Here is a 21,704-nt window from a genome sequence, read left to right as displayed (position 1 = left end):
TTGGAACCCCCATTCAGGTAGTTGAAAACAGCTATCAAATCCCCCCTCATTCTTCTCTTCTGCAGACTAAAAAACCCAAGTTCCCTCAGCCTCTACTCGTAAGTCATGTCTTCCAGTCCCCTAATCATTTTTGTTGCCCTCTGCTGAACTCTTTCCAATTTTTCCACATCCTTCTTGTAGTGTGGGGCCCAAAACTGGACAAAGTACTCCAGATGAGGTCTCATCAAGGTTGAATAGAGGGGAACAATCACATCCCTCGATCTGCTGGCAATGCCCCTACTTATGCATCCCAAAATGCCATTGGCCTTCTTGGCAACAAGGGCACACTGTTGACTCATATCCAGCTTCTCATCCACTTTAACTCCTAGGTCCTTTTCTGCAGAGCTGCTGCCAAGCCATTTGGTCCCTAGTCTGTAGCGATGCATGGGATTCTTCCATCCTAACTGCAGGACTCTGCACTTGTCTTTGTTGAACCTGATCAGATTTCTTTTGGCCCAATCCTCTAATTTGTCTAGGGCACACTGTATCCTATCCCTACCCTCCAGCATATCTACCTCTCCTCCCAGTTTAGTATCACCTGAAAACTTTCTCAGGGTGCAATCCACACCATTATCCAGATCATTTCTGAAGATATTGAACAAATCCGGCCTGAGGACCAACCCTTGGGGCACTGCCAACTAGACATGAAGCCATTGATTACTACCCGTTGAGCCTGACAATGTAGCCAGCTTTCTACCCACCTCATAGTCCATTCATCCAGCCCATACTTCTTTCACTTGCTGGCAAGAATACTGTGGGAGACCGTGTCAAAAGCTTTGCTAAAGACAAGGAACAACACATCCACTGCTTTCCCCTCATCCACAGAGCCAGTTATCTCGTCATAGAAGGCAATTAGGTTAGTCAGGCATGACTTGCCCTTGGTGAATCCATGCTGACTGTTCCTGATCACTTTCCTCTCCTCTAAGTGCTTCAGAATTGATTCCTTGAGGACATGCTCCATGATTTTTCCGGGGACTGAGGTGAGGCTGACTGGCCTGTAGTTCCCAGGATCCTCCAACTTCCCTTTTTTAAAAATGGGCCCAAAATTACATTAGCCTTTTTCCAGTCGTCCGGGACCTCCTCCGCTCACCATGATTTTTCAAAGATAATGGCCAATGGCTCTGCAATCACATTCGCCAACTCCTTTAGCACTCTCAGATGCAGCGCATCCGGCCCCATGGACTTGTGCTCATCCAGCTTTTCTAAAGAATCCCAAACCACTTCTTTCTCCACAGAGGGCTGGTCACTTTCTCCCCATGCTGTGCTGCACAGTGCAGTAGTCTGGGAGCTGACCTTGTTCGCGAAGACAAAAAAAGTATTGTGTACATTAGCTTTTTCCACATCCTCTGTCACTAGGTTGCCTCCCTCATTCAGTAAGGGACCAACAATTTCTTTGACTCTCTTCTTGTTGCTAACATACCTGAAGAAACCCTTCTTGTTACTCTTAATATCTCTTGCTAGCTGTAACTCCAGGTGTCATTTGGCCTTCCTGATTTCACTCCTGCATGCCCAAGCAATATTATTATACTCTTCCCTCGTCATTTGTCCAATCTTCCACTTCTTGTAAGCTTCTTTTTTGTGTTTAAGATCAGCAAGGATTTCACTGTTAAGCCAAGCTGGTCACCTGCCCGATTTACTATTCTTTCTACACATCATGATGGTATTTAGTCCCTATAACCTTAATAAGGATTCTTTAAAATACAGCCAGCTCTCCTGGACTACTTTCCCCCTCATGTTATTCTCCATGTTATTTCACTTAAAGATGATGTCATAGTTTAACAAAGTAGTTCAGTTCTCAAAAACAGATGGTTTCACAACTCTAACTAACAAGCTCAAGTAGAATGTCCTCAAATCCTACAGGAGCTTTCCTGTATTTGCACTTTCCAACTGAAACCTTTGGTTTATCCTCCAGGCCTCCTGAAGGATTGGATGTAGACAAATCAGATAAATTTTGTTCATCAGATCACTTCACATCTGCTAAAGAAGTTTTGCATTGTAGTTGTTTCATTTCTCTTTGGCTATCTGAAAGCAGTTTCTGTTTTTCAAACTGATCAAGAACCCTGTTCACACAGGGTCCAATGGAAAGCCACCTTGTATCAGAAATCTGCAGCATTTTATGATGGTCTGGAAGTCACAGAAAGTCCGAGTGACAGGGTGTGGGGACTGACAGAGGAGGCTGAAAGAGATCAGGTGATGGTCAGAGAGAGGAAATCTCTCCCTGACCAAGCACTGCTCTCTCCATTCCTAAGATATTCAGTGTGAGGAACTTCTCAGAATGTGAACTTCCACAGTTCTGAGCTAAGCCAAAGTGGGACACAGTACCCTTGATTAATTAGGAAATAACCTTTCCCCTCTAGTCATGCAGGTTTAAAGTCAATGGCTGCGGGTGATCACATTCTGCAGGTGTACTTGCCCACTTTGTCATGAAGCTCTTTCGTTTTGATTCCATAAATGATAGGGTTGAGCGAGGCGGCAAGGAGGAAATAAAGGTTGGCCAAGATGATGTGAACATGCGGAGCGATGCGCTGACTAAACCGGTGTGTCAGGGAGGAGAAGAGGGAGGGAGTATAAGAAACCAGTATCACACCGATATGGGCTGTGCAGGTGTTGAGGGCTTTCTGGTGGGTTTTCTTGGAGGACATTCTGAGGACAGCCCTGATGATCAGAATGTAGGACAGGGCAATGAGCGTCAGGTCTAACACGATGACTACAAACGCTATCACCAACCCGTACGTCCTGTTGACTGTAATGTTGCCACATGACATCTTCACCACAGCCATGTGGTCACAGTACATATGAGGGATAATGCGGTTGGCACAGAATGGCTGCCTGCTCAGGAGCAGAGGCAGGGGCAGAATGAAGAGAACAGCTCTTGCCAAACCCATTAGCCCTAGCTTAGCTATTCGTGCCTTGGTGAGGATGGTGGTGTATCTCAGAGGGTTACATATGGCAATGTAGCGATCGAAGGCCATTGTGACAAGGATGGCTGAGTGCATCACAGAAGCTGCATGAAGGAAGAACATCTGGGTGAGGCAGCCACTCACAGTAATGCCTTTGAAATTGAACCAAAATATACACAGTGCCTTCGGAACAACGGAGGTAGGCATGCTGATGTCTGTAAGTGCCAGCATGCAGAGCAGCAGGTACATTGGTTTGTGCAGGGTCTGCTCTTTCCATACAACAAACAAAAGTGTGAAATTTCCCAACAGGCTGATTATGTAGAACATAGAGAAAGGGATGGAAATCAGGAAGTGGGCAGCTTCCAGACCAGGGATTCCCATTAGGATGAATGTTGATGGGTCAGTAGGGGTGGTGTTGAAAGATGCCATGAGGTAGCTGAAGCATCGATCGGACTCAGAATTGCTCAAGGTGCCTGTGAGAGGAGGGAAGCACAGTGAGGGGGATTACACACTTGATAATAATTAGTACGTAAATACTTGAAAGGGGGGTGAACAGTGAGGTGGCAACATTGATAGATGGCACCAGATTATTACGGTCATAGTCAAGTCCAGAGAATCCTCAGAGGGAGCTAACCAAGTAAGGTGAATGGGCAGCATGATGGCAGATGAACTTCAATGTCAAAAATTGCAACATGTATGCCATTGGAGGGAAAAGCTTGAACTGCTCAGATGCATTGAAAGGTTCTAATTTAACAGTGTGAACTCAGGACAGCTCTGTGAAACCCTGCTCACAGTGCAAGCACGGAGAGAAACTTAGCAAAACATTGGTATCCAGGAGGAGGGATATGGGGAATCATGCAAAAATTACAATGCCGTGAGATCAGCCAATTAATATTTCACCCTCCTCTGTGTAGTACTGGGCACCCTTCTCACACAGGATATTGCAGAACGAGAGGGGTTCAGGCACAGGCAATGAGAATTATCAAGGGCCCATGGAAACATCCGGTATCAAGCGGAGTGGCCCAGGGGTCGGTCCTGGGGCTGGTTTTGTTCAACATCTTTATTCATGATCTGGATGATGGGATGAATTCCACCCTCAGGAAGTTCACGGATGACTATAAAATGAGGGGAGAGGTAAATATGCTGGAGGGTAGGGATAGGGTCCAGAGTGACTGAGACCAATTGTAGGATTGGGCCAAAAGAAATCTGATCATGTTCAACAAGGACAAGTGCAAAGTCCTGATTGAGGGAGGAAGAATCCCATGAACCGCTACAGGCAGGGGATCGATTGGCTAAGTAGCAGTTCTGCAGAAAAGGACCTGAGGGTTACAGTGGACGAGAAGCTGGATATGAGTCAACAGTGTGCCCTTTTCGCCAAGAAGGCTAAAGACATACTGGGCTGCATTAGTAGGAGCATTGCCAGCAGATTGAGGGAAGTGATTATTCCCCTCTATTTGGCTCTGGTGAGGCCACATCTGGATTACTGCACCCAGTTTTGGGGCCCCCCAGTACAGAAAGGATGTGGACAAATTGGAGAGTCCAGCAGAGGGCAATGAAAATAATCAGGGGTACGGGGCACATGACTTACAAGGAGAGGCTGAGGGAATGGGGCTTATTTTATCTGCAGAAGAGAAGAGTGAGGGGGTTAGATAGCAGCCTTCAACTACCTGAAAGGGGGTTCGAAAGAGGGTGGAGCTCGGCTGTTCTCAGTGGTGGCAGATGACAGAACAAGAAGCAATGGTCTCAAGTTGCAGTGGGGGAGGTTTAGGTCGGATATTAGGAAACACTATTTCACTAGGAGGGTGGTGAAGCACTGGAATGGGTTACCTAGGGAGGTGGTGGAATCTCCTTCCTTAGAGGTTTTTAAGGCCCAGCTTGACAAAGCCCTGGCTGGGAAGATTTAGTTGGGGTTTGTCCTGTTTGGGACAGGGGATCGGACTAGATGACCTCCTGAGGTCTCTTCTAACCCAAAGCTTCTATGATTCTATGATTCTAACTCTCATACAGAGAAAGGTTTAAAAGACTGTAATTGTTACCTTAGAAAGGTGATGAATAAGAGGGGATATGAATATTATAATATAAAATACTGACTAGTAGAGAGTAGATCGCGAATGTGTTCTCCCTGTCTCATAACAAAAGATCAAGAGGACATTCAGTTAATCTGAAACATAGCAAATTCAAATCAGATAAAAAAGGAATGCTTTCTTCACTCAAATCCTACTTAGACTGAGGAACTCATTGCTACAAGAAGTAGTTGAGGCCATGAGCTAAGCAAGAATCAGGAAGGGTTTGGACATTTCCATGGATACTGAGCCGATCCAGGTACAATAGTTACAGCTAAATAAATATTTTGGAAAGCCTATAAACCCACGTGTTTCAAGGCACAAGCCAATCTCTATCTTTTAGGAATTAGGATGACACAATCATGGTGGTCAAGTCACGCCCCCCCATCCACCTACTGCTGGTTTTCTTACACCTTCTGCAGCATGTCCCTGTACACGCCCCTGCTTACCCCCACAACACCCACGCCTGCCCGCCTGTCCGTGTGCAGACCTCTGCCTGCTCCACGACCGCAACCCTGCCTGCCTGTCCTCATACACCACCTTCCCTGCCCCACAACCCCCAGTGCTGCCAGTCTGTCCAGTAAACCACCCTCCCTGCCCCCACAATGACCAGCACTGCCCACCTGTCCATGTACAACGTGCTCCCCACACTCATAACCCACAGCGGTACCCACCTGTCCATGTACACCCCATTCACTACCCCCATTAAACCCCAGTGCTCACTGCTTGTCCATGTAGGCCTCCACCCCGGCAACTTCCAGCCCTGCTAGCCAGTGATACCCTTCAACTGGACCGAAACCAGGTGCCAGACCCCACAGCGACAGCTCACAGAAGTATCTCCTCAGACTAGGCTAAATTCAGTGTTTGCCTGCACTGGGGAAAAGGGGGAGATCATCCTGAACTGCCTTTTGGTGGGCGATGGGAACCTGAGCAGCAGCTCAGCCTGTGCCGGGAAGGAGAGAGTGACAGACCCAGTCGGAAGGAGTGAGGTTGTGGAGGCAGGAGTAGGATTGCTCACAGGAGGAGGGACGGCTGAGATGGAGGAAGGTGTGAAAGAATCTGCCACAGTGTGATCCACATTAGGTTACCATCTGCGACACACCCCTGCCACAGGAGGACTCATTATGCCTCTTTGGTCTGTGCATTAGGCAGGATGTCCATATGTTTTTTCACCCAGGTTCAGGACCTTGTGCCGCTCTGGTCTGGATATTACACGTCCAACCCCCCCCCTTCCCCCCCCCCACAAACTGTGCGTTCCTGGACCTCCCTCAATGACATATCCAACACCACCGGGTTTCCTCTAAGCCAGAAACATGCTTTTCGTTTTACTGCCTTTTGGTGCCTCTCTTCCTCCCCAGAACCAGAAATGGAGGGACAAAGAGAGAGCAGACCCCTCTCCATCTCTGAAACAAATTGTTATCCTGATAGTTTTGAACCTCTAAGCCTGTGAGTTTGAGATTTCAGCAACTCTCCTGTCAGTTCCTCTTTGGTCCAAATGAGCTCACAGGTCCTTAGAGGCCACAGGACAACTCCAGTTGAAGTCACTGGAGTCTCATGGCCGGTGTAAATGAGGGCATTTATTTAAGTCCTTCCATGTGGATTGAGGGTGAAATCTTGGCCATGTTGGGAGTTCTGCCATTGAAGTCAATAGGACCAAGATTTCACCCTTAGTGTTGAACTTCTGGCTCCCAGCTATGAAAATCACGCCTTCTTGTCCTGCTGCAGAGAGCACTATTCTGTCAGGGTGCTGAAAGAGTCTGAATAAAACCCCCAGTTTATGTGGCGTTCTGAAACTGCGTATGAAGGACAGAGATTTCAAAATACAGGCACCCTGATTTTGCTCTCAGGGAGGCCAGTGTCAATCTGGAGTGACTCACTCTAGGCAGAATGTGAGAGCAGAATCTGGCCAGTTTGTGACCTATTCTAGTTGTGAATCCTCTGGTAACACACGTACCCACACGTGGGCTGGATGAAAGGACTAAAAGGTGGGTAGAAAGTTGGCTAGATTGTTGGGTTCAACAGGTAGTAATGAGTGGCTCCATGTCTCGTTGGCAGCCGGTATCAAGTGGAGTGCCCCAAGGCTCGGTCCTCGGGCCGGTTTTGTTCAATATCTTCATTAATGATCTGGAGGATGGCGTGGATTGCACTCTCAGCAAGTTAATAGATTACACTAAACTGGAAGGAGAGGTACATAAGCTGGAGGGTAGAGATAGGATACAAAGGGCCCTAGACAAATTAGAGGTTTGGGCCAAAAGAAATCTGATGAGGTTCAACAAAGACAAGTGCAGAGTCGTGCACTTAGGACGGAATAATCCCATGCACCGCTACAGACTAGGGACCGAATGGCTCAGCAGCAGTTCTGCGGAAAAGGACCTAGGGGTTACAGTGAATGAGAAGCCAGATATGAGTCAGCAGTGTGCCGTTTTTGCCAAGAAGGCCAATGGCATTTTGCGATGTATAAGTAGGGGCATTGCCAGCAGATCGAGGGACGTGATCATCCCCCTCTATTCGACAGTGGTGAGGCCTCATCTGGAGTACTGTGTCCAGTTTTGGGCCCCACACTACAAGAAGGATGTGGAAAAAATGGAAAGAGTCCAGCGGAGGGCAACAAAAATGATTAGGGGACTGGAACACATGATTTATGAGGAGAGGCTGAGGGAACTGGGATTGTTTAGTCTGCGGAAGAGAAGAATGAGGGGGGATTTGATAGCTGCTTTCAACTACCGAAAACGGGATTCCAAAGAGGAGGGATTATAGACTATTCTCAGTGGTAGCAGATGACAGAACGAGGAGTAATGGTCTCAAGTTGTCATGTGGGAGTTTTAGGTTGGATATTAGGAAAAACATTTTCACTAGAAGGGTGGTGAAGCACTGGAATGCGTTACCGAGGGAGTTGGTGGAATCTCCTTCCTTAGAAGTTTTTAAGGTCAAGCTTGACAAAGCCCTTGCTGGGATGATTTATTTGGAGATTGGTCCTGCTTTGAACAGGGGGTTGGACTAGATGACCTCCTGAGGTCCCTTCCAACCCTGATATTTTATGATTCTATGATTCAGAGGCTTTGGCTGCATTTCTTAATAAGGCAGTGAAGTTGCTAAACTGGAAAATTTGAGAGAACCAGAGGAAAAATCACACACCTCCCAAAAAATAAATCCACTGAGACAGATAGAAGGACACAGTAAGAGAGAAGGTATTGAACTTAAAAACAAATATTTAGTCTAACCGATTTACAATTATTTTGTAGTGCCAGTTTTACCAGATAAACCTCTTGGTGTTTCTGACAATACTAAACAGTTCAAGCTGCCGTGCTGGTGAATTCCTGCCCAGATGTTTTTTGACGTGAACCCTGGAAACCTTCCTGAGTCTTTAGCACTAGCTTTAATGCAGAAACAGGCAACTCACCAAAATCCCACTGAGGAGAGAGAGGAAATCTCCTTACAGCATAAGGAAGGCAGAGCCCCAAGAATCAGTGTATGAATCTCACGTTTGACACTTGGTGTGCTGGACTGTGACTTTTATGATTCCCCTGTACAGTCCCTATGGACTCTCAGGTTGGCCAGGATTCCTGGACAATTCCCTTGGCTCTGTGAGCAGCAGTAGAAGCAGAAAATAGATCCTGGAGAACTTCAGCCTGAGAGCCTCCCCTGGGAGTGAAGAAATTATTTGCTGATAACAGTGGCTCAGATTGTCAGGGCACAATGAGTCTTTCAGACTTGATAGCGTTGTTCAACACTACTGAAACCCCAGAGAGAAAAGGAAGTGCCAAGCCTTAGATGTATTCATTTCTTGATCAGCATTTCTGTGCCCATCGTCACAGAATCTGGGAATCTTCTTATTCTTTCCCAGCTGATGAGCGCTGTGCTGAACCCCTGAGAACATGACATGTAAAGGAAAGGCTCTCACACATCCTGTTTCAAACACAGAGTAATAGCCCATCCCATCTGAGAGCCTATCTCTGACAGAGCGCAGCGCAGATTGCCCCTGCTTTGTCATAAATCCCCCATAGGGCAATATCGTGCCATGGGCAGGAGCAGCTTCCTGAGCCCCTTCAGTGATCAGCATCTGCCCTGAAGCCTGGGGACTGCTAGACTCACTGCACAGGCTGTAATAAGGAGAGGGAGGGTGGAGGGAGAGATTCAGAGGCACAGATGTGAATTAGGTGCCCAATGTCCAGCAAACTTCAGTGGGACTCAGGTTGTTAAAGGCACAAAGGCAGTAGGCACCAATTATAGTTTTGGCCTTCACAACATCCTCTGGCATAGAGTTACACAGGGTAGGTCCATCAATGGCTATTGGCAGGGATGATGTCGTCACCTCTGTTTGCCAGAAGCTGGGAGTGGGCGGCAGGGGACAGATCACTTGTGATGACCTGTTCTCTTCACTCCCTCTGAAGCACCTGGCCTTAGCCACTGTCAGAGGACAGGATACTGGGCTAGATGGACCTTTGGTCTGACCCAGTGTTGTCGTTCTTGCAACTAAAAGGGGACATGATATCACTCTATAAATCTATGACTGGTCTGGAGAAAATGAAACCAGAAATATTGTTTACTCCTTCACATATGACAAGAACTAGGGGGCAACAAATAAAATGAATAGGCAGCAGGTTTAAAACAAACCAAAGGAGGTGTTTCTTCACACAACACACAGTTAACCTGTGGACCTCTTTGCCAGGGGATGTGGCGAAGACCAAGACTGTAACAGGGTTCAAAAGAGAGTTAGAGAAATCCAAGGAGGATAGGTGCATCAATGTCTTTTAGCTAAGTTGATCAGGGACACAGCCTCATGCTCTGGGTGTCCTAGCCTCTGACCGCCAGATGCTGGAACTGGACGACAGAAGATGGATTCCTTAATAATTACCCTGCTCTCTCCTTTCCCTCTGAAGCACCTGGCCACTGTCAGAAGACAGGATGCTGGACTAGATGGACCATTGGCCTGATCCAGTGGGGCCAGTCTTATGTTCTTAGCCGAGTCTCCTTTTCTCTTCTCTGAGTGCTGGACCTCATAGTCGATGGGGCCCACATGACTCACTACCTGCCATCAGACCAATAATTTGATCTGCAAGCTTGGTGGTAACAATAACACGCAATCACCCAGTTTGAACACTCACAGCTGGACTCCTTTGTTTTAGCACTTTCCTTGTACCTTTTGTGCATTTAGCAAATTCTTCCATCAAACACTCACAAAGTCTTGAGGCGATTTCTTAATTAAAGAATGGGTTGGACTATGCTCATCGTCTGGGGTCTTTGCTCTCCATGTTTCTGCAGGCAGGTCTGGAAAGCCTCGAGGCCACTTCCCAGACAGCAGTTCAAAGGGCGAAAACTTGGAGGCTTGAGGCAGTTTCCTGACAGCAAAAAGGAAGCGGGGGAAGAGTTGGTCCCAGTGTTTGGGATCCGAGGCTACAAACTTCTTTGACATTACCATCAAAGTTCTGTGAATTTGCTCTACCAATCCATCTGTTTGGGGATGGTATTTCGAAGTGCTGAATGTGGTTACCCTCAGTAGAGGGCACAGTTTTTCATGAGTTGTAAAGTCAAGTTAGGTCCTGGATCAGTGAGGATTCCTCGAGGTATTATCAACTGCAAGAATGATTTCATAAGCTCATTTCTGTTGGTAGGTGTGTAGCCCCTCTCCTGTTCACTGGCTTTGTCTGCGGTTGTTCAAGATAGGCAACGCCTGCCTTGTGAATTTTTACACAACTTTGAGAAACTGGGCCTGAGGCACCTTTCAGGGCTCTGTGTTGTGCTATGTGCCCCAGGCCCAGCCAGTGCTGAGACCTCCGGCTGGAAAGGCAGAGGGTTTATCATGGCAGGAACCAGGAAGTTCACCCCCCAAGCCGCAGTTGATAGTCTAAGTTCCTGGTAAGCTGCGCGGGTAAATTGCAGCCTACTTAGCACCGTGCAGACACTCAGGGAACCCGCCCAGGGACCAGCACCCCTCGCCCAGCCCCCACCTAGCCTGGCCCCCAACCTGCCACGCATGGGGTGCCCCTCCTCCGGCCCCAAGTCAGCGAGATTGAAGCCGCCCTGCCCCGCCTGGACCCAGGCCCAACCCAGGCGACCTTCCCCTGGCTCAGACCCAGGCATGGCTGGGGCGGCCCTCCCCTCGGCCAGACATGCTAGGGCTGGGGGAGGGGCACCTATCCTGCAGCCCCAGCCCCAGAGCTCCTGCAGCAGGGCGAGGCTCCTCCTTCACTCCAAAACCCTCATCCCCGGCCCCACCCCAGAGCCTGCACCCCCAGCCGGAGCCCTCACACCCTGCACCCCAACCCTCTGCCCCAGCCCAGAGTGACCTCCCACACTCCAAACCCCTCGTCTCTACCCCCACCACATGAATTTTGTTATCTGCACCTATATGGAGATGATGTGTCACACAACTAAATTCATTCTACACATGGGTGGGAAAAATTAGAGGGAACACTCTTTGTATTCCACAACTTGTAGATCCCACAGCTGCTGTTGAAGCACGCTGGACTTTGGGCCACAGGTGCATTGGCAAAGCAGAAGGGGATGGCTTTGGGGTATGTAGTGTGTAGTCAAGGATAAAGAGGGTATGTTGACACCTCATAGTGTTCCTCTCTAGGTGCCCCATAAACTCTATGAATATCCTTTCAAATACAAGATCAACATGGGGGAACAGGATGAGAGGGGTTTTAGGTATTCCCCTAGGACTGGCCAGTGTAGTAGAGAGAGCCTGGAGCAGATCTGAGACCTGAACCCGAGGCTGTGAATCAAAGTCAGGCCATTTATTGAAGCAGTACATGAACTTGGCAAAGTTGTTTCCAGTGTACTAGGCATTAGATATTTACCTAAATGTATTCCAGCTAGTGCACATCGATCCCAATCTTGTACAAGATAATATGTGTGACAAAATAATGAATAGGGATGTTTTGTCTAAGATATCAGGAACAAGGGGAAGTAACAAACAGGTGTCATGTAACACAAATGATGGTATGTATGTTGTTTATCCCAGTTGTTTCTCTCAGTCTATAAACCATAGAATCATAGGACTGGAAGGGACCTGGAGAGGTCATCTAGTCCAGTCCCCTGCACTCATGGCAGGACCAAGCATTATCTAGACCATCCTTGACAGGTGTTTGTCCAACCTGCTCTTGAAAATCTCCAATCACGGAGGTTCCACAACCTTCCTAGGCAATTTATTCCAGTGCCTAACTACCCTGACAGTTAGGAAGTTTTTCCTAATGGCCAACCTAAACCTCCCTCGCTGAAATTTAAGCCCATTGCTTCTTGTCCTATTCTCACAGGTTAAGAAAAACAATCTTTCTTTCTCCTCATTATAACCACCTTTTACATACTTGCAAACTGTTATCACGTCCCCTCTCAGTCTTCTTTTCTCCAGACTAGACAAACACAATTTTTTTCAATCTTCCATCATATGTCATGTTTTCTAACCCTTTCATCAGTTTTGTTCCTGGAATTTCTCCAATTTGTCCACATCTTTCCTGAATACTCCTGTTGAGTCTTATTAATGCTGAGTAGAGTGGAAGAATTACTTCTTGTATCGTGCTTACAACACTCCTGCTAATACATCCCAGAATCATCTTTGTTTTATTTGCAACAGTATTACCTTATTGACTCCTATTTAGTTAGTGATCAGTTGCACCCCGCCCCCCCGGTCCTTTTCTTAGGAGCATTCTAAAAATTTAAAACTTGAATGATGTGCATCTACATTATCCCCAGTCAATGTTTTCTGCTTATCTGATACAAACTGAAAGCTGTTCTGTCTTAAAAGACCTGGCCTCATCTACAGTTATAGCAAAAAACAAAACAAAAAACAACTGTCTCATTCACTGCCTGTACAATTTCTTTGCAAACCAAATCTGTAGCACTTTTTGAAATTCAGAGCTTGGTAATTAAAATAACTCGCCTGTATTTTCTAGAAAGTTTCATCATACTTTGAAAAGAAATCTCAAAATTCATGGAAATTCCCTTTCAATTTAGATTCCTTTCCTTCACTGTGCCCTAGAAATGGTAAACCAAGATTAGAAAGTACCTTGTGACTCTCACAAACCTTAGTAAGGTAATCCCGGTTTCTCTCAACGGTACTTTCTGACTTGCTGAAAGCTTCACTGCCACGGATGCGGTTTCTTCGCTCTGCTTGAAGCACTGCCAGTTTTCCTTACAGTTCACAGGAACCTCGGAAATGGCATGCTTCAACAATCTTTCAGAGATTTCCTTACAATTCTGCACACTTTGATACACGAATCATCCACATAGCCTGTTTCAGAGTGGCAGGAACGGTGGGCCAAGCAGAACACAGGGTTTGTTTCAACAGAATATTCAACGCAAGGAGATTTGTTGGAATGGAAAACTAAAAAAGAACTGCAATCAGGCAGATGTGGTTGATTAGACCTATTGCTTTTATTCTCTGAGATCTGTAGGACCAGTTTCACTTCTCTCGTCATCTTCAGTCATATCTGTGCTGAGAGAACCCATACACACTGCATCCAAAGATTGCTGTACTTGCCATGATAAGGTGCAGAGAACCAAGGTAGGTGGTGGCAGGGCCTGATATGGAGGTGTTGTACACTTCAAAAACCACACTTTTTTGGGTTAAAATATACAGGCGATACATTAATGACAGAAAGATAGATTTAAAGTTATTATAAGTAATAAGTGAACAGATGAAAGATTACCTGAGAAATAATGCAAAACCACAATCTGAGATCTATAAAGTAGACAGGATTTTAATCAAGCAGAGTGTTACCCTCAGCACAAACAGTTCAACAATCATCCATACTGAGGCCAGGATTTCTCTTTTCCAGCCTGGGACCACCTCCCCAGTCAGTCTTTTCCCTCTAGCAGTGTTTCCAGGTGTTCAGTTATGTGGGGAGTGAAGCCAACTGGGGATGTCACTTCCCCTGTTCATAGCTTCTGACGTGTGGAGGGAACATCATTTTCCCAAACAAAGCCCCAGCAGAGCTTGTGGGAAAGTAGAGGCACAAGATGAGTCCAGTGGCACGTGAGCTGGTCACATGCCCTTGCATGGGTCAGTGAGTCATTGTAGGGGTCATAATCCATATTCTGGCTAGAAAATCCCCAGGAAGTCCATCAGCTGGAGATAAGATTCTTCCATGGCCCATTGTGTTCACAGAGGGGCCATCGACTTTAATAGTCCATTCACAATGTGCTGGCTAGACTATAGGTAGACTACCTTGTCGGAGTTACCACAGGAGAATACACATTGGAAATACAGATACATAGTCAATATTTGTAACTTCAGATACAAAAATGAGACATGCATACAAACAGTATAATCATCTACAGCCAACCACTACTTTTCCATTGACACCTCACATGACATACTTTGTACAAGATTTGTTGCAATTAGATAACATTGATAAATATGGGGGTGCAAAGGTGTTGCTTTGGGGTACAGTGTGTCACAGCAATATAGCTATACAACTGGAGCTCTGTGAGATCTAATTTTGTGTTTTTATGTTAGACATACATCCATGTCCTGAAAAAGACTGAATTCTGGTCTGTACCACAGGAGAAAAGCAAGCCAAGGTACAGAGCAAAGGTAAAGGAAAGAGTGTTTTGCCCTCTACATCATTTGCAATACATGACCCCCTGAAAATGTCCCTCTCACTTTCCTTGTTCAGTGAGGGTCATCTGCATTTTCTCTTTGTCCGACCTCAGCCTCACACACATTATTGGATCAACAGGCCTTTTGCCACAGTATCTGGGGAGCCATTCATCCCATCAGTCATCATCATCTTCATGGGAAATCTCAAAAGAACAGCCTCCTTGAAAACTGAGTGCTGCCCGGATCGATCTCTGGGAACATGCTTAATGGGTTTGGGTTATATATTTACACAGTGGCAGTCTTGTCGCCCCACCAAAGTTTTTGGTGCCCATGTGATTGCGGTCCTTATAGTGGCATTCCTCAGTTTTACCACTTCAGGATTTGCTGTTCTTTCACTCGAGTAATGTGTTCCCAGCAAGACAGCTGCCAAAACTGACACAGCATTGATGGGTGTGGTTTCGGAGCTCAGCATGTCCTCATTCCTCATCTTGTGCTACCCCTTGATACAGAGCAGCTTCTGGAGATGAGGAGCATTGAAAAATGTCACCCGGAGTTCCTCAGCCTTCCTCATCTCCCCTGCCCCAGCCACCCATATCAGACCATCCATAGGACCTCGGGTACTCTTTGTTCTGCCCCAGGGTTAGAAGGGACTGCAATAGTCATCTAGTCTAACACCCTGCCAAGATGAAGGATTTGTTGTGTCCAGGACACATGGCTATCCATCTGCCTTTCGGAAGCCTCCAGTGAAGAAGCTTCCACAACCTCCCGAGCCAGTCTGTTCCATTGTCCTACTGTTCATAGAATCATAGAATCATAGAATATCAGGGTTGGAAGGGACCCCTGAAGGTCATCTAGTCCAACCCCTGCTCGAAGCAGGACCAATTCCCAGTTAAATCATCCCAGCCAGGGCTTTGTCAAGCCTGACCTTAAAAACTTCCAAGGAAGGAGATTCCACCACCTCCCTAGGCAACGCATTCCAGTGTTTCACCACCCTCTTAGTGAAAAAGTTTTTCCTAATATCCAATCTAAACCTCCCCCACTGCAACTTGAGACCATTACTCCTCGTTCTGTCATCTGCTACCATTGAGAACAGTCTAGAGCCATCCTCTTTGGAACCCCCTTTCAGGTAGTTGAAAGCAGCTATCAAATCCCCCCTCATTCTTCTCTTCTGCAGGCTAAACAATCCCAGCTCCCTCAGCCTCTCCTCATAAGTCATGTGTTCTAGACCCCTAATCATTTTTGTTGCCCTTCGCTGGACTCTCTCCAATTTATCCACATCCTTCTTGTAGTGTGGGGCCCAAAACCGGACACAGTACTCCAGATGAGGCCTCACCAATGTCGAATAGAGGGGGACGATCACGTCCCTCGATCTGCTCGCTATGCCCCTACTTATACATCCCAAAATGCCATTGGCCTTCTTGGCAACAAGGGCACACTGCTGACTCACATCCAGCTTCTCGTCCACTGTCACCCCTAGGTCCTTTTCTGCAGAACTGCTGCCTAGCCATTCGGTCCCTAGTCTGTAGCAGTGCATTGGATTCTTCCTTCCTAAGTGCAGGACCCTGCACTTATCCTTATTGAACCTCATCAGATTTCTTTTGGCCCAATCCTCCAATTTGTCTAGGTCCTTCTGTATCCTATCCCTCCCCTCCAGCGTATCTACCACTCCTCCCAGTTTAGTATCGTCTGCAAATTTGCTGAGAGTGCAATCCACACCATCCTCCAGATCATTTATGAAGATATTGAACAAAACCGGCCCCAGGACAGACCCCTGGGGCACTCCACTTGACACCGGCTGCCAACTAGACATGGAGCCATTGATCACTACCCGTTGAGCCCGACAATCTAGCCAGCTTTCTACCCACCCTGTAGTGCATTCATCCAGCCCATACTTCCTTAACTTGCTGACAAGAATACTGTGGGAGACCGTGTCAAAAGCTTTGCTAAAGTCAAGAAACAATACATCCACTGCTTTCCCTTCATCCACAGAACCAGTAATCTCATGATAAAAGGCGATTAGATTAGTCAGGCATGACCTTCCCTTGGTGAATCCATGCTGGCTGTTCCTGATCACTTTCCTCTCATGCAAGTACTTCAAGATTGATTCTTTGAGGACCTGCTCCATGATTTTTCCAGGGACTGAGGTGAGGCTGACTGGCCTGTAGTTCCCAGGATCCTCCTTCTTCCCTTTTTTAAAGATTGGCACTACATTAGCCTTTTTCCAGTCATCCGGGACTTCTCCGGTTCGCCACGAGTTTTCAAAGATAATGGCCAATGGCTCTGCAATCACAGCCGCCAATTCCTTCAGCACTCTCGGATGCAACTCGTCCGGCCCCATGGACTTGTGCACGTCCAGCTTTTCTAAATAGTCCCTAACCACCTCTATCTCCACAGAGGGCTGGCCATCTCTTCCCCATTTTGTGATGCCCAGCGTAGCAGTCTGGGAGCTGACCTTGTTAGTGAAAACAGAGGCAAAAAAAGCATTGAGTACATTAGCTTTTTCCACATCCTCTGTCACTAGGTTGCCTCCCTCATTCAGTAAGGGGCCCACACTTTCCTTGGCTTTCTTCTTGTTGCCAACATACCTGAAGAAACCCTTCTTGTTACTCTTAACATCTCTCGCTAGCTGCAGCTCCAGGTGCGATTTGGCCCTCCTGATTTCATTCCTACATGCCCGAGCAATATTTTTATACTTTTCCCTGGTCATATGTCCAACCTTCCACTTCTTGTAAGCTTCTTTTTTATGTTTAAGATCCGCTAGGATTTCACCGTTAAGCCAAGCTGGTCGCCTGCCATATTTACTATTCTTTCGACTCATTGGGATGGTTTGTCCCTGTAACCTCAACAGGGATTCCTTGAAATACAGCCAGCTCTCCTGGACTCCTTTCCCCTTCAAGTTAGTCCCCCAGGGGATCCTGGCCATCCGTTCCCTGAGGGAGTCGAAGTCTGCTTTCCTGAAGTCCAGGGTCCGTATCCTGCTGCTTACCTTTCTTCCCTGCGTCAGGATCCTGAACTCAACCAACTCATGTTCACTGCCTCCCAGATTCCCATCCACTTTTGCTTCCCCCACTAATTCTACCCGGTTTGTGAGCAGCAGGTCAAGAAAAGCGCCCCCCCTAGTTGGCTCCTCTAGCACTTGCACCAGGAAATTGTCCCCTACGCTTTCCAAAAACTTCCTGGATTGTCTATGCACCGCAGTATTGCTTTCCCAGCAGATATCAGGAAAATTAAAATCACCCATGAGAATCAGGGCATGCGATCTAGTAGGTTCCGTGAGCTGCCGGAAGAAAGCCTCATCTACCTCATCCCCCTGGTCCGGTGGTCTATAGCAGACTCCCACCACTACATCACTCTTGTTGCACACACTTCTAAACTTAATCCAGAGACACTCAGGTTTTTCTGCAGTATCGTACCGGAGCTCTGAGCAATCATACTGCTCCCTTACATACAGTGCTACTCCCCCACCTTTTCTGCCCTGCCTGTCCTTCCTGAACAGTTTATAACCATCCATGACAGTACTCCAGTCATGTGAGTTATCCCACCAAGTCTCTGTGATTCCAATCACATCATAGTTCCTTGACATCACCAGGACCTCCAGTTCTCCCTGCTTGTTTCCAAGGCTTTGTGCATTCGTATATAAGCACTTGAGATAACCTGTTGATCGCCCCTCATTCCCAGTATGAGGCAGGAGCCCTCCCCTCACAGACATTTCTGCCTGTGCTTCCTCCCGGTATCCCGCTTTCCCACTTACCTCAGGGCTTTGGTCTCCTTCCCCCAGTAAACCTAGTTTAAAGCCCTCCTCACTAGATTAGCCAGCCTGCTGGCAAAGATGCTCTTCCCTCTCTTCGTAAGATGGAGCCCGTCTCTGCCCAGCACTCCTCCTTCATGGAACACCATCCCATGGTCAAAGAATCCAAAGCCTTCTCTCCGACACCACCTGCGTAGCCATTCATTGACTTCCACGATTCGACGGTCCCTACCCAGGCCTTTTCCTTCCGCGGGGAGGATGGACGAGAACACCACTTGCGCCTCAAACTCCTTTATCCTTCTTCCCAGAGCCACGTAGTCCGCAGTGATCCGCTCAAGGTCATTCTTGGCAGTATCATTGGTGCCCACGTGGAGAAGCAGGAAGGGGTAGCGATCCGAGGGCTTGATGAGTCTCGGCAGTCTCTCCGTCACATCGCGAATCTTAGACCCCGGCAAGCAGCAGACTTCTCGGTTTTCCCGGTCAGGGCGGCAGATAGATGACTCAGTCCCCCGGAGGAGAGAGTCCCCGACCACCACCACCCGCCTTCTCCTCTTGGGAGTGGTGGTCGTGGAACCCCCAACCTCAGGACATCGCATCTCATGCCTTCCAACCAGCGGAGGCAACTGTTCTTACAGTTAGGAAGATTTTCTTGAGATTTCATCTAAATCTGGTATGCTGGGTTTTTCCACCAGCCCAGGGAGTTCTTGAGTTTGGTGGGCAGTGACAGAGATGTGTCTAGTCTGTCTCTGTTTGGTCTGTAGATCGAACTGAACCACACCTGGAGGTGGCATATGAAGCCTGGCATGAGGTATCACCCCTGTGCCAGCCACCATGTGCCCCAGGAGGTGGAGGCAGTGTCTGGCTGATATTTGAGGAATCATTTGCATTGTCTCTGTGAGCCTGCCCAAGGAGAGGAACCAGAGCTGAGGCAGGAGTGCTTTGTCCTGTGATGATTTGAGGTTGGTCCTTATAAACTCTCAGCTCTGTACCGGGGTGAAGGTTGATTTTTGGATGCTGATCTGCACACCCAGTTCCGTGAAAAATCTAAAGCAGTTGGGGCGCAACCAGACATGCCTTGTTGAAGGAGCAGTCTGTGAGGTGACAATCATCTAGGTAGGAATAGATCATGATCCTCTGGGAGCATAGTTGAGGGCCACTCCTGAGAGAACCTGGGAGAATACTCTTGGAGCTGATCATAGCCCAAAGGGGAGTGTACAGACATCTAAGATATGGATTTTATCCCGTCCCCTCCCCAGTTGTCTCGTCTCCCCTTTCTCGCTGTTATAACAGCCCATGATCTCCCAAATTCCAACCCTACTCCCAGGTCTCCATGTTTTTGCTTACCATGTACCATTGGTCTGCAGGGGAGGGATGGGAGCAGGCTCCAGTGCCCTTGGTTAGCATGGTGCTTCTTTTTGTGTGGAGCTAGGTGTGCGCTCTCCAACCTGCCAGCAGTGCCAGGGAAAGAACAAGCCCTTTCCTGAGCAAGCATGGAGCTCTTTGGGGACGATAGTCCAGGCCCATCCCCACCACAAGCTAGATAGCAGGGAGGCTACAAGTCCCCGCTTGGACACAGATCTCCTGGCATGTGAACCCCGTCTCCTCTTTCCCCCCAACAACCTCAGTTGCCCTTCCCATGGATCAGATAGGAAGGCTCTTCCAGCACAGCCTCACACCAGGCATGGCTTTTCTAGGACAGGTGGCCCTGTTTCCCAGGAGAGTGGGGAGCCCTGGGCAACCCTGCTCTGACTGGAAGAGTTACTGGGCTGAGTGCCTGACTGATGAAGCTCCAGCTTGGGTCCGCCCTCTCCAGAGCTGTGTGTCTCTCAGATGGCTGGCTGGTTGCCTGCCTCTGTAAGCCCAGCTGGCTCTTGGTCAGAAGGTCAGGTTATGTGATAGGTATCAAACCAGATCACCTTCGGTATTTTGACCTGAGACATAGCCGGAACTGCCCACCTCAAAAACCAGCCCTGTGTGTGACCCCCATTCTCACAGTCATCACTTAGGACAGGGGCTAGGGTGTCCCCACTCTGGAGCACTCTCTCTGCACCAGCCGATTCCCTGACCCGCTGATCACTGCATTACGTTCAAACCACATACAATTAATTAAACAGCAACTGTAAGGAAAATAATGAACAAATGGAAAAAAATATGAGAAAAAAGAAACCCACTCTATGGGCCTGGGGAACACCAAAAACATCCGTCTCTGGGATGTAACATCCGTCTCTGTTTCTCACCCGTAAAAGGCCTCCCACCCAGCCCTGGATGCTCTGTGGTGATACCAGGGGTCAGACACCTGCTCTGACAGTGTCCACACTCCCTCAGGCTTCAGGTGGCAGGACCCTTCACCCCAGCATCAGCCCCCTGCATCAGGTTCACATCCCCCACTCTGAGTCCAGCCTTCAAAGCCCTCCTCTCTAGCAAAGTTTCCCTGTGCTGGGCCCTCTGCCCATGGCCCCAGCTTGCTCTCCCCAGTAATTCATCATGCTCAGCAGCCATGTTACTGGTGGCACATCCGGCACCCACTATCCTGGCTCTGGCCCCGCAGCTCCCTGCTATAGCTCAGCCCTGGTATCTACAGGTGCAGCTGGTCTGCACTGCTCCAGCTCCTGGCTCTGGTCCTCTTCAGGCCCCGAGCTGTGTCTCAGTGCTTCTGCTCTACCTCCGGCCCAGGTGTGGGCTTGTGGTTGCCAGGTACTAGTACTTGCATCCCATTTGAGGGTCGGCAGATGTCTCAAACAAAAATGGTGAAAGACAGTGTTAAAAATAAGCCAAAAGTAGCCCAAAATGTATGTAGTGCAAAAAAAAGACATTTTTATTTTATTTATTTCTAACGTATTCAATCATAGTCGTCAATGACCATATTTTGTGTTGATTTAGTTTCTTACTGTTAGTCTCTAAAAGGCAACCTTTCATCCTCGAGGTCTTTGTCTGAAGTAGAAAATTTCTGCTGCTGGTCATCCGTCAGCAGTGACGAGTGCAATCATTTCTTTCATTGCTGTAAACTCTTCACCACAGATGTTGTGTCATTGCATATACACCCTAATATGAAGAAGGTTTTTTGTAAGTTCCTCCTGCATCTTGTTGTGCAGTTTTGTTTTTATCAAGTTCATCTGTGAAAACTACCTTTCTACTTCAGTTTTCAGAGTAACAGCCGTGTTAGTCTGTATTCGCAAAAAAAAAAGGAGTACTTGTGGCACCTTAGAGACTTCAGTATTGCTAACAGGTAACAAAATCAGCAAAAGAGGAAACGAGCCAAGTTCTCTGAAGACTTTCTTCTGTGTTCGAGAACTTCAACCTGAAACTGCTCAACTTGGTTGTCCTGAATAAGAGCTGTTTCACCTGTTTCACACATTCCAACATGAAATCTCAACACCTACATTTGATGTCTTTCAAAATACACACTAACG

General features: G+C 47.6%; 1 protein-coding gene across 1 annotated transcript; it reads right to left on the bottom strand.

The window, feature by feature from the left end:
• Positions 1 to 2,429: 2,429 nt before the first annotated feature.
• LOC144278431 (olfactory receptor 52K2-like) lies at positions 2,430 to 3,368 on the bottom strand. The gene has a single exon (XM_077839726.1). The coding sequence runs from the start codon at positions 3,366 to 3,368 to the stop codon at positions 2,430 to 2,432; it is 939 nt and encodes a 312-aa protein (XP_077695852.1).
• Between the last annotated feature and the right edge of the window lie 18,336 nt (positions 3,369 to 21,704).

The sequence above is a fragment of the Eretmochelys imbricata genome, chromosome 1, assembly GCF_965152235.1.
Source record: "Eretmochelys imbricata isolate rEreImb1 chromosome 1, rEreImb1.hap1, whole genome shotgun sequence".
In the NCBI taxonomy this organism is placed as follows: domain Eukaryota; kingdom Metazoa; phylum Chordata; order Testudines; family Cheloniidae; genus Eretmochelys; species Eretmochelys imbricata.
Note: the sequence above shows the minus strand (reverse complement) of the source record. Positions and strands in the feature narration are given on the sequence as shown.